This window comes from Aulostomus chinensis, chromosome 9, assembly GCF_037954235.1.
Source record: "Aulostomus chinensis isolate RoL2024-O1b breed Wild chromosome 9, RoL_Achi_v1.0, whole genome shotgun sequence".
Lineage (NCBI taxonomy): Eukaryota > Metazoa > Chordata > Actinopteri > Syngnathiformes > Aulostomidae > Aulostomus > Aulostomus chinensis.
This window is the reverse complement of record NC_141328.1, coordinates 24758693-24771819: the sequence shown is the minus strand read 5'-3', so window position 1 is coordinate 24771819 and position 13127 is coordinate 24758693. Positions and strand designations below refer to the sequence as shown.

The 13127-nt window shown below is 41.1% G+C and overlaps 1 protein-coding gene across 1 annotated transcript; it reads right to left on the bottom strand.

Moving 5' to 3' along the window:
• Positions 1–1308: 1308 nt before the first annotated feature.
• edn3b (endothelin 3b) lies at positions 1309–11331 on the bottom strand. Its single transcript, XM_086212503.1, has 5 exons — positions 11321–11331; positions 10523–10578; positions 9970–10180; positions 5681–5839; positions 1309–3746 (listed from the first exon to the last, which is right to left on the bottom strand). The coding sequence occupies exons 1-5, from the start codon at positions 11329–11331 to the stop codon at positions 3692–3694; spliced, it is 492 nt and encodes a 163-aa protein (XP_086068629.1). The 3' UTR covers positions 1309–3691.
• Positions 11332–13127: the final 1796 nt, after the last annotated feature.

The window sequence follows — 13127 nt, the reverse complement described above, 5'->3', positions numbered from 1 at the left end:
TGTTTGAGAACACAAATTATGACAAATGTAGGATGATACATGAATTAGCCAGCACACCACCATGGGTTCTTTTCAAGCTGTATATGCTAGCGACTGTAGGCTACTTATAATTGTTTCAGCTGAAATTGTGTTTCTCATCACACAAGCCCCGACAAATGATCCCCGTCAGTCACAATTTGATCAGTTCGGTAAGATGATATTATGGGAGTTAAAAGAGCGGCACAATCAAACTATTTATGCATATTTAAGTTAGTAGCACTACCTGTGAGTAGCTCTTTTAAATGAGGGTCCCTCCAGCACGGATGTCATAAATGCCACCTAGAGTGAAATCCAGAGAATTACCTGGCGGCGACAAGCTTCATGAGCCCTGTGTGAACTCATCGGAAAACAGCTTGAATATAAAAACACGATGCGCTGCAGTTTGCAACATAACCACTAGATTTCAGGAAAGCTTACACACGGCCCCTTTAACAAAACTGTGAACACATAATGAGGCTCTGCTCTTCTGTTTATATTAAAAGGTCCATTACACAGAATGTAGCATTCCTGTGTATTTATTCATAAATTTCCACACATTATACAATAAATCCACACATGTAAGACTGCGTTGATGTATCTCTCGTGTATCGTCAGACATCTTTATCCAGTCTAAACAGTAGTTCCAATAAAAGACATTTAAAATTTTACATATGTTACACATGTATACAGTCTGTGTTGATCTTTTGTTGAGTGATTCGGCTAACCAGGGAAGTAAAACTATCAATTACAAGTTTAACTGATGTGCTTCACGATATTATATCATGTTAACGTCCACTTTGCTTTTAAGATCCGAGCTGCACAACAATGCAACCATAACCAGCTAGATTTGGCTTTGTCGCACTTTCATCATAGCTTTTTAAATTATAGTAAACTCCTCTAACCAAGATGATGCATTCTTGTGGAATTTATTGAGATAATACCAAAAAACAAACAAACACTGCTCAATTCGGCGACCAGTTAACTTTGGTAATAAACAACTCAAAAATAGATACAACACGCACGACTGATGGTATTATTTGAGTAACCGAAACAGAGAAACAGTAGTGAGGCACAGGAGACACAGGATGGAGTCAATTCAGTATGAGTGGGGAGGGCATGTGTATCCCTGGGGGTCCGGAACATAGCCAATCAACTACCGTGCTGCACATGACTTTATCTATTTGTGACTTAGCTTGATGGAATGCAACACACTTGAACTGTAGTGTGAGGGGGTAATAATTTACAACTTTTTTCTTCCCCTTCAAGACGAACTCAGTGAAAGCTCCCGTCTTGACGGATGAGTTGTGACTGGTTCCCAGGAAATCATCTTTATTTTGCATACAAGTTTTCCCTTAAAGAAACATGACAATTTTTTTTTTTTTGGGGGGGGGGGGGTATGCTTATTATCCATTATTTTTAGTTCCAGACATGTAGATGGGTACCCCTCTCTCACCTCTATGTGTATGAGGTCCAGACCCCCTAGCTAACTGCTCGTTAGCTTAGTGGCTATGAACGCTAGCAGCAGAGCAGTAGAGAAGAGCCGACTGTGTGAAAAGTCATTTAATATGCTTTCAAGAGGTCTTTGCCTGCATTGATAGAATCGTGGGTTAAAAGTTTAAACATGGGTTTAAAGTCAGATGTACCCTCGGAACTACTTTCCTGAGCAGGTGGAGTGAGTCGATGCAGCACTTTAAAAGTCCCATCTTAACGCTGATCAACAAAACATCTGTGAATGTCTAGAACAACACCACTTACTGTATCATGGCTGACTTTGTAAGGGTGGATGGGGAGGATTACTCCTGACGGGACCCCTATGCTAGCGTTTATTGCAGGTGAGCTAACTTGCAGTCAGTCGTAGAGTGGGAGTTTGGAGCTGGCTGTCCATCTGCTTGTCTGACACTTAAATCGTCGAAAATAAGCATATTACCCAAAAAGTTAGAGTGTTTCTTTCCTACATTTTTCATCTTTTTGTTGATAAATTCTATGCAAAAACCAAGGGCTTATACTACCAAGCAAGATCTGCTACTGAACGAGGTAAATTAACACTACCAAAGGTTCTTCACCTTTCAGTGGAGCACACTGTCATGATAACTTCTGCTGCAAGCCAAACCTCCAGCAGGGTTTATGTTTTAGGTGAGAGATCGAAACATATAATAGCATCACCTACTGACCAATCAGGCCCCTTGGACATTGCTGAGATTGATTTAAGAGCCTTGTGCTTGTCTACCTTTGCAAGTAACCGTATCTACTGGTTTCAATTATGCTTTCTTTTCTTTTCGTTTTCTCTTTTTTGCTAATTTTCCTTCCTGGCTTTGGTTGCAACAACTGTGTGGCTTTTAATCTGTTTTGTTTCAGATTTACATCTCTCACATTTCACCTCTCTTCGCTGAACCCGCCTCTCTCAAACTCTCAACTCTACGGTTTTACATTAGTTAGGAGTTTTCAAGCTAATGATCAAACACCCCGGTTATGTTGAACTTGCTTCGTAGTACAGCCCCCAGGCGTCTCCGTAGTTTTCTAATTTCCCTGTTTGAAGTACTGAAACACATTCATTTCTAATGAAAATAAATGAGTCTGAATGAGTCACATATAATAGTTTTTCTAAAAGCTAAGGGATTTTAAGAACAGGTGGCTGCTCCCTTACTCAGACATGAGTGAGTAGTGCTTACACATTTGTTGCTTGAATTAATTGCAATGTGGTAGCAATTTTTTATAGCCAGAGCACAACACAATAGCATAACTCCCTGGCTACTCATGCATGTGAGTAGTTTTCTGACTATCTATCTCCAGCTCTGATTCTGTTCATGCAGCTGCAGCACACGAGGTCTCCCGGCATATAACAAGGGACAGTCTCAATTTAATTATGACTCATTTGGACCAAACGATGGATGTAAAGTCATCTACAGTCGAAGTTGACACTATGTACAGAGGTAAAAGACCAATAGTTCAGTTTCAAACAGCACAGATATTATATTTTTAATACTATTTTTAATATTATTGCTGAAAAAAATGACATGTCAAACTGAATACATTCCAGTTTGCCTCTAAACAGTCCTATTAACCAAAGCTGTAAAATATGCCAGGTAACACAAGGGTACATATGATCATTTTTTTCTTTGCATTTGCCAGTATTTTTAAAAATATCACAAGATCATACCTTGCACCAACTTTCCTGGTCTCCTTGTCGCATTTTCTGCCTTCCAACATCATCGTAGAAATGTCCTTGTTGTCTTTTATATATAGAAATTGCTTACAAGTATAGCTTATCTCTTTGTTTTGAAAGATAGAGTCAAGTGTAGTCCACAACACCACTCTGTTAACCAGGTGTGAATACAAAGGCCCGGCCGTATCAAGCTCGACAAAAGCAAGGTCACTGGATATATATTAGGGTGAAAGTAATCCTTATGCAGCTCTCAAGAAGGAACAAAAAGGATAGCCTCCAGGGATCTGTATCAAATTTGCAAAAGCGTTCGTGAACACTCGGCCTGATGAAACTTGCTCCAAGAGTTATGATGCTAAGGAATGTCGGCAGTGTCAAACTCCAAAGTTCTTTCCTTTATGTGAGTGTACCTGTGGAAGCAAGTGTGCAAAACAGAAGGTGAAGGGGCTGAAGAGAAGGATCCACTCCCCGGAGGAGAAGAAGAAGAAGAAGAAGGAGACGGAGGGGCATCTGTCAGTCGGGGCCAGGGACTCTCTGATGGCTCCTGATCGGCACAGTCTGCTCGGGCCTTCAGAGAACAAAATCAAATAATGAGAGGGTGAGAGAGCCAGATTTTTTGCCTCTACCTCCAAAAATATTGGAGCTTTCAGTCCCTTTGGTACAACCAATTATTATGTCCTCCCTACCTCATAAATACTAGCTTCTTCTAAACCCCAGCAAGAGTTTGACTTAAAGAAAAAATGTTCGCCTTACGATAACCCTGGTGACATCATCTGGGTCTGACTTTCAGACCTTTGTTCAGCTTCTTCCACAGAGCAGCAGGGTAACACTCCCGTTGATAAAACTTCATGTGCTGAGCACCAGTCTCAATATTCAAAAATGATCTTTAATAGGTGTTTATCCATGTTGCAAACTAACCATGCCTGTTACCTCTTAAAATATCATAGTAATCGACAATATCCGTCAAGAAATTTTAATTTGTCTTGAATTTTCTTTCTTTCTCCGCAACATTTTGCTGCTGAGTCCTGAGAAGGGCTTCAGGTAAACTTTTGGAGGAATGTAAAGTACTTTTTGTTGAAGTGCTTCTTAGCTAATGTGAGTTGAACACGATGAAGGCCGAGATCAGTAGAAAGAATTCACAAAACTGGACCCAAAACATTTGAAGACATTAGACCTGATTTAAATTGTGAGATTTTGGTTCTAAAAGTTAAAATACTATGAATAAGATGTCTCCTACTTCCCTGAAAACTCTCCACCCAGTATACACAGTTTGGGCCTCATTCACCAACTGTTTATAAGCAGAATTTGCTCCTTGAAATCCAACAACTCAGTTTCGGATTTCAGGGGTTCTTCTTAAGGTCCGTTGAGTGCTGCCGTGTTTGCTAATTGGCTGTCGCGTTTTCTGAAGTTCTACAGTTGTATGACTTCACGGGATAACAAATCTATGAAGTTTAAGAATTATTTTCATTATTTTACAATGGATTTTTATGATATCAGACTCATCACTGATGCTGACACACACTGTTGGTCTTTCCGATAGAGGCCCAATCAGCTGGTCCAGGTCAGATAACTCACTCCAGTGTCTGTAGATTTACAGTTCAAACATTTATTTACACAGCTTTTTTCAGTTTGATAGGTCAAACTGTGTCATTTGACAACTTCATCGGTTTGCCCTTTCTCTCCGGTCCTCACTGAGATAATCTCATGCTTCATTTTTGTTTTTTTTTTATTGTACATCCAGAACTGAGGCTACAAATTATGAGTTTAGAGTTGCTGCTCTCCCGTCTTCGGATGTCAGAGACTTCATTCAATTCCAGTTTTAATTTGGGTTTCTGTAAGGGACTTCTGTGTTGTGCAAACAGACCTGCAGCCTCATGTTCCTTTCTGGAGATTGGTGGGGCATTTAATGATGCAAACTGGTATTTATGAAGACAACAGAATTCATCATCAAACCGCAGGTGTGAGCAATTCTGCAGTTTAAGAATGCGTCATAAATCTGACATGGGCTTTTGTCAGGAACAAGTTTTACACAAATAGTGTTGAACAGGGCCCAATGTTAGTTTCAAGCTTTGACATCATATTTATACAAGTTGCAGACTGGATCGCGACTGAATTCTTAACTTGAGTGGAATAAATCATTCTTTTTGTGTGCAGATAGTCACTGAAAAAACATTCTTCAAGGGATCCATTCAAATCAGCAGTCTACTGTCAAGCATAGTTATGAGACTTGCAAACTATGAATGTTATGTTCCTGAAAATTACGGTACTTGATAATGCCATTCTAGCCTGTGCAATGTGTTAAAAGCTTTATAATTTATTAAAAAAATATCTGAACTGTTGCTTTCTAACTCTATAAAACAACAAGTGGGATATGATCTTTTTTATGACGCTCAAACAACAAAGAACCACCATTCAGTCTGGGTTGTTCTTTATCTTGATTGGTTACATTTACTTCACAAAGATCTAATAACACTTGAACAGAAACGGTGACGTGACACTGACCTCTGCAGACAAAAATCATGGCATGCAGGATCTGCGTCGAGTGCAGCACAGATGCAGCGCCGAGTCTTCGCCCCCTCCTCTTCCGTCGATGGTCTCCCTACGTCGCGTCGGATTCGCTGAGGTCCCTGGTAGCTCGACATTCCATAGGGCACTGTGCGTCTAAGAGGACGAAATAAACAGAAACCTTTTTTTTCTCCAACAATAATAAAATGAGCAAAACATCTGCTTCTTGGGGATTTTTACGAGAGAGATCAAATGTGTGAAGATCCTTAAAGCCCTTAAGTCAGCTGTGAATTAAATATTGTTCTTGATATAGGCTGTGAGATGAACAGGTCCTGGAGGGGACATGAAGGTGAAGAAAAATGATGGCGAACGGAAAAGAAAAGTACACTACTTTATGTTTTTCGCAATCCCACCAAGTTTTTTGCAAAATCTTGCAGTATTTTTCTCTTTTCCAACTCTTTTTTTTTTTTTTTTTTTTTTTTACACAGTTCACGCTATATGAAAAGTTTTGCAGGAGTTTGCAAAACCTTTGCAGGATCTTTGAAAAGTTTTACAAGATCACGGCGAGTTTTTTTTCTCTTCTCTCTTTCTAAATCATCACCTTTTTTTCCACTCCATCCCTCTTGTGGGGCTCTGTAAGGATTTGACAGGGCCAATAGTATGAGGGCTGTATATTTAGATGTAAGCAATACGCGCAGAAAAGCTCGACTTCTCAACATTAAAAAAAAAACTGTCAAAGTTTCAATGCATCTTAAATATCTGTGTCAAGGATGGTGTGGCTGTCCAGAGTTTTCACTGAATCTGGCTTGTGTTTTATGTTCTCTTGCAGATGAAATTTTTGCCAGTGAGCGTATGTTTTTAGTTAAGTGACCAATGGGAATTGCCGATGGAAAAACATAGAGGGCGTCTGAAAAAGAATTGTAAAACTGAAATATAACTTCCATAGATCGACCATATCAGTGTTTATATTCTTTCACCCTCATCCCTCCATCTGGACGCCACCCTACATACTGTAGGCTACAGAGAGCCGGGAGTTGGCATCCCTCTGCTCCATTTCATCTTTTCACTCATCTGTTTTTCTCTGACCTATGATGGATTTCTTCAAACCCACAAGAGTGCTTTGGGTTTAAGGGGCTACGGTCTCAAGGGACACAAATCAAAACAAAAGACTTTTAGGTGTCTCTGAGGGATTTGTACAAGAGGAAGGTCTGTCTTTGAAGGAGAAAGTAATCCGTCAATCATTTTTTCACAAAACATTTTAAGTTCTGTTTGGTTAGTTTAGATTAGATTAGATTCAACTGTGTCATTGTGCATGTCACAGGTACAAGTCGACAAAATCCAGACATAAAACATTAGCTGATGACAGTGGCTTTGGGTCCACTGATTGATGTGAGATCGTCTGTGGGTTGAATGTGACTGAATACCTGCTATTGAGTCATGTAGGCCTGACCCTGCTGCCTGACTGCTTAAAAACCTGACTGAACTTTTAGCCCTTTAGCCTTTGGGTCAAAGCTCTGCTGTAATCTTTCACCAGAAATACGGACATCAGCTGTCAGGTTTGGACAAACCTGCCAATTGAGCAAAATGGAGAGCTGACTCACATCATTTTAATCGTAAGTGCAGTCTGGGGGAAACATTTTTCTGTCAACAGAAACATTCGTCATTCAAGCCCACACAAGACACTCGAAGGCTACGAGCAGCAGTTGATTTCAGAGGCCCTCAGTAGGAGAGGTTGGAGGATGACCGTCTCCTTTAACCCAGGCTTTCAAACTCAAATACTGCACCAATCTTGTGATTAAAACTCACATTCAGAGAAGAGTTTGTTTCAAGGTGAACTGCGCTGCTCCTGACGGTAAACAACTGCAGCAGGAAACATTTTTTTTCATTGGTTGCAAATCACAGGTTTCATTTGCTCGTAAACAAAAGTGCAGAGATTCCAGCAGGAATGTTTTCGGACAATGAGCAACAAAGGCTGGATTTCTTTGCATGCCAAAAGTAAATGGAGAAATATTGAAGTAGTCAAACAGTGGACAATACGTCTGCATGCATACACCACTGTGCAATATTGTGGACGTTGACCAGACTTGGGAGGTTGCAAAGTACTAATACTACTGTACTTAAGGGTTGTTTTCTTCTGGTTTACTTAAGTAAATAGGCTGAATCAGTACTTCTACTTTTACATTTAATTCAATGTGAAAGTAGAAGGAAATATGGTGTTGTACTGTGTACAAATTTCAAAGACACATTCTGAGATGTGCTTTTGGGCTTTAGAAACAAATTGTATTCGCTGATTTATTGATTGATTGATTGATTGAACATCTGGGCTGCAGAGAACGTGACCATCTGGTATTGATAAAAGCAGCAAGCCTGTCACATCTTTTCTTCATCTTCTGTGGTTTAATCTTCTGCACCTGTATTGTCTGAAAGCGATGGTTGATGGGAACGAATGGGATCTTCTGTTTGTCTGTTCACATCAAACTGCTAACTCTTCCGTCCTCTGGCAACCTGACATTTCCAAAAACAATAAGAACGAGATGAAGTTTAAATCCTCCCTCCTCTACATCATCGCTCATTTCTCAGTTTCGTCTATCTGTGAGTCCACATCATTCATGTTGTTGTGGTCACCATGGCGGCCGTGCGACTTCTGCACAATCAGCTTGCACATGCAGTTGCTAGGCAAAGGCATCAAGGAACACAGTGCACACTACTAGTTTGCTTAGAGCGGGTACAGGTTAAAAAGTAACTCCTAGTAATAAATATTAAACAAGAATGACAAAAAACCAGAAATGCCTTTATCTTGTCCATTCTGGGCAACTGTGGATGCATCCTGGTCCACTGTGACAACATCCAGGTCGTTATGCAATACTGAAAACATACTCCTGCTAATTCTACTCAGTTTCCTGTGAAAAATCCATTCTACGTTCTAGAAAGTGGCGCTTAATGAGAGTGGTGCTTAGTGCAACGTGAACCCACTGACAAACACTCTCACTGTTTTAATATGTTGCAGTTCATGTAAATATCCCACTCAGTCTTTAAAGTATGTCAGTTTGTCCCAACTTGCTTTGCTAATAAGATGTACTGTTTACCTGAAACTGCCATTAGCAGTCTTGGCACAAGAAGACAGAGCAAGAAATGATGCTTTCCTGGGGTCTTGCCAAGAACGGCAGCCCGGGTGTGTGTGTGTGTCTGTGTGTCTGTGTGTGTGAACGTGTATGTGCGTGCGTGTGCGCGCAGGTGGGGGGGAGTGACTAGGCAACAAAGAACAAAACACCATTCCTCGAAATTTACCTGCAGCATGCATTTTAAACATACTTTGGGATAAGTAGGGGCATCAGAGGGGGGGAGGGTGGGGTGGGACTCCAACACACCCCAATTTGAGTGACAGAAAGACTCCTTATGAATAAATGCAGTTGTTGAGAGATCATTAGAGCGTCACAGCAAAATAATTTTGTGGGCAAACCCCTGCCAGTTATCTGCTTCTTGACAGATTCCCCCTCCAATCTCTCTACTTCCACACACGATTTCCATACATCTCTGCTTTTAACCTCCTTTAACATTGTGGCTACCATCCTCTCATCCAAGAGGCTTCTTCAGTTTGAGTTCTTCAGAACCCGGATAACTGAGAATCATCACCAAACAGATGAATTCTACCACAGAACTTGGTAAATCTGAGAATTTGAGCGTCACAGTAAAGTTCTTTTCCCTTTCTTTTCCCCAGAGAGTTGGGATGTGAATGCAAATGAATGCTTCGTCTCAATCAGGAGCTGTTTTTACAGAGACATGAATTATCACTCCTACAAAAACACATCTGATTTTATTCTTCTCTAACTTGACGCCTTCATTTAATGGTCACAACGAGCCAAGACCGTTGCTCATACAGGCCATTGCGAGGATTGTGAAATAAAGTGGATAAAGGAGCGGGAATTGATTATATTTGGTAATAAGAATCCCTGGTGTCAAACTTTCCGGTACAATTTCCTATCTGCTGGGCTTGCCATCACTTGAACCATGACCTCGCCTGGCGCCTCACTGAGGCAGTAAGATAGGCCTATACCTGGCGTGACTTGCTTACTGGCTTGGGGGCATGACAGCCATTTGTGTTGCACAAACAGTGGCACAAGCCAGCTCCAGCTGCGTGCTAATAGTCCCTCCAAGCTTAATCTCTTCCAACAAAGGAAAAATGACAATTCAAGGCCCGGGAGACTCCTGATCAAAGCAGCAACTTCATGAGGCCTGCATTTCTTTAAGAATTGAAATGATTTTTTATTGGAGAAAGCATGTCTTACTCGGGAGTATTGATCCAGATGATATCCAAATGGCAGTAATAGATGCACTCTTTGTCCTTGTAGGAATAACAGGTGCACCGCTTGGATCTGGATTTTGCCTCCGGTGCTTCAGACAAACCAGCGGCTCCACCCGAGCTGAACGCCCTGCTGGAGTCCGGGATACCTCCACGGTTGACCTCGGATATGACCGAAGCGTCACACGTCAAGACACCTTGTAGTGTGTGAGAAAAAAAATATTATAAACAGGTAAGAAAATAACCACTCTGACAAATAAAATCCTGAAGCTTGCAGATAGGTATCAAACGTACCTTTCAAGAGAATTAATGCCAGTATTTTGAAAAGCATGATGGAGAAAAAAAAATCCATGCTGTGTGAGATATTCCCGAAATGAATGACGGCCGGATGAGAGCGCAGCGCGCGTATTTAATCCACAACCAGCCCTGAGTGAAAATCCATGAGTTTTTGTTTCCATGTGCAGCTCATCTCATACGATCCAGACTTCAAATAACGGCTGAGAGGATTCATATTTACGGCTTCATGTCATAAATCCTACCTGTGACTTGGAGTGAGAGGAAAGTCTCCGCGCCTCGGCCGCGCTGCAAAGTGATTCTTTGGAGTAAAGCGAGTAACAAAGCTCTCCAGAATCACTGCCCTCCTCTTAAAAGAGCAAATGAAAAGATAAAGAGGCTTTGGAGAGGCTCGGGTACACACCCCTTTCTGACAACACACAGACTGCGTGGAGGCGACGCACTCCGTTAGCGCTCCTGTTGAGGCATGACATGAAAATATGGAATTTAAGTTTAGGATAGAAGCTTTAATCTCTGCCCGGCACCCCCGCAGCATCACTCTGCTAAATCAAATCAATTCACCTTCGTGACGTTTTCTTTCGTCTAATCTGTTTTGTGTTTTCTCTTTTATTGTTTCCTGTCTCGCCCATTAAACAAAACCACCCAGTTAGAAACACAAACTCGGGGCACATTAGGATCAAAAGTGTGGAAAATTGGATGATGCAATTAGTAAGCTCGACTTGCATGCTTCTGTGTTGTATAAGAGCAGAGAGGCTCAGCCTGCCCGGAGGCGCGGAGGAGGTGATGACGGTGCAGCAGTTTGACACCAATTTTGTGAGATTCCCAAAGGTCAATGTAAACAAAGGAGGGATGCCTCGGTTACTATGAAGCAGACAGAGGAAATGTTCAAACAGCATCTTGAGAACATTCAAAATCCTCAACATTTCTGGGAATCGTCAAATCCCTGTCAGATTCCAGGTCCAGAGGGCCAATCGGTTATTACTTTTTGGCTTCAGACCTACTTTTTTTGAGGTGTATAATCCAACTGAACTGGAAAAACCCACCTCAGGGCCATGCAAGACAGCGCTGATGATCAATGAAACTTCATACATACGTTCACATGCTATTTTATTCGTTACACCTCATAAAACAGCACTCGGGTACATCCTCTTTTCATATTCGGTTTTATTGAATCTTGAGGGTTGGCGATTTATTTTAAGGCTTCTACGGAAGATGACATTCAAGTAATCTGCTTTTTTTCATGATTAATTCTTGCTTCGTGCCTATAACGTCTTGAAAATTAGAGCAATGATCATCTCATCTCATCTCATCTCATGATGATTCCAAATCACCTCTCTTGTTCATCCAACAAGCCAAAACCCAAAGAATTTTCATTTTCCATCAGAAATTATATAAAAAAAAATACTGATATTTAAGAGTCTAGAAACAGCAAATATTTGTCATAATTATTGGGAAAAAAAATACCTTCAGCCACTCATCAAAATCAATTCATTATCTTCCAGTGAACAAATTGATGAGTAGGTAATTTGCTGCAGCTCTGATATAGTCTAGTGGGCGTCTTGGAGGCTGTGATATTGTTCATCTGTGCTGGGTCCCACTCAGAGATTTCTCGAGTATTTTGTCTGTTCCGTTTATATGAATTACATTTGTCAAAGTATGTGGAGCTCCTCTGAGGGCTGCATGATCGGTGCCAACGACTGCAAGCAGGCAAACAGTGCCAGCATGTATCTTGGCTCGGCGAGACCTCAGAGATGTATCAAGATGTTCGATTTTGTGATCATTTTCATCAAATTGGAACATTTAAGTGTTTGAAAAGTTAGATATCCCTGCTGTGGGCTTTCTTCTTTTCACAGGCTGGACAGGTAGCTCAGTTGACTGATATGTTCCACAACAGCTGATGTCAAGACGCAAACGCGAATTGACCAAAAGCTCATCAGAAAATATGTTCTCATTTGGCAGATATAGTTCTGATTGCTTATCAGAATTCTCTCTTGAGATGGTGGCCCCGCTTTGATCATTAACCGCTCTTGTCTACATTTTTCATGGGGATGAATGATTGCAATTTGAAGATAAAATCTGTGTGTCTTTCGTGTGCATGTGTGAAGCTCTTGTCACTGCATATCCACAGCTGCACTTTGAAGTGTTTCAGATGGGACACAGACTTCTTGGCCCCATCTGAAGGTAATTCCGAGTGTTTGGCTGAATTATGTTTTGCATGAGGACCAAAGCTGTATTAATGCCCCTGTAGTCGGCTGTTTTGAGGCTGAAACACCTGAATTAATCAAACCAAAATATTAAATATGTCAGACTCGAAGAAAAAAAAAATACGCTCAGAGTTCATCTGTGTCACGTGACTTGAAAGACGGCTAAGACAGAAGTCAGAATGTACATTGCACGTACAACATGTCTGACAGAATAGAAATAGCCTGCAGGACACTGGCGAGGATCTTTCATAGACATCTACATACAATACAGCAGCTCCCAACAAGAGCATCCAAGATAGGAAGAAAGAACAGAAGGACTGGGTTACAGTTTAGACGTGTGGAGTGAAAACAGGTTATGTGCAGATGATATAAAAAATATCAATCTATTCCAGGTGGGTGGAAAGTTAAAAAAAAATACAATGCATGCCGCATCATCTGTCATGAGGCAGGGCAACGATCTGCCAGCAGAGCAACAAAGGTGTTTTCCAAGTCCAAATATTGGACCGCTGACAGGGTTGCTCACCTGGTGTCAATCAACTCCTGCGGATCAAGTGTTTCTGTTACTGAACACCAGATTGAAGGTAAAGAATACGCAAAACAAGCAAAAACTGCAGGGTTGCAGGTAAAGTCTGGCGGCAGAGATACC

Excerpts from the sequence above, each read along its gene's own strand:
- edn3b (XM_086212503.1), bottom strand. Across the intron at positions 5,840-9,969 it reads ATCTGGATCAATACTCCCGA|ACGCACAGTGCCCTATGGAA; the intron begins GTAAGACATGCT and ends TCGTCCTCTTAG. Across the intron at positions 3,747-5,680 it reads CATGATTTTTGTCTGCAGAG|GCCCGAGCAGACTGTGCCGA; the intron begins GTCAGTGTCACG and ends TGTTCTCTGAAG.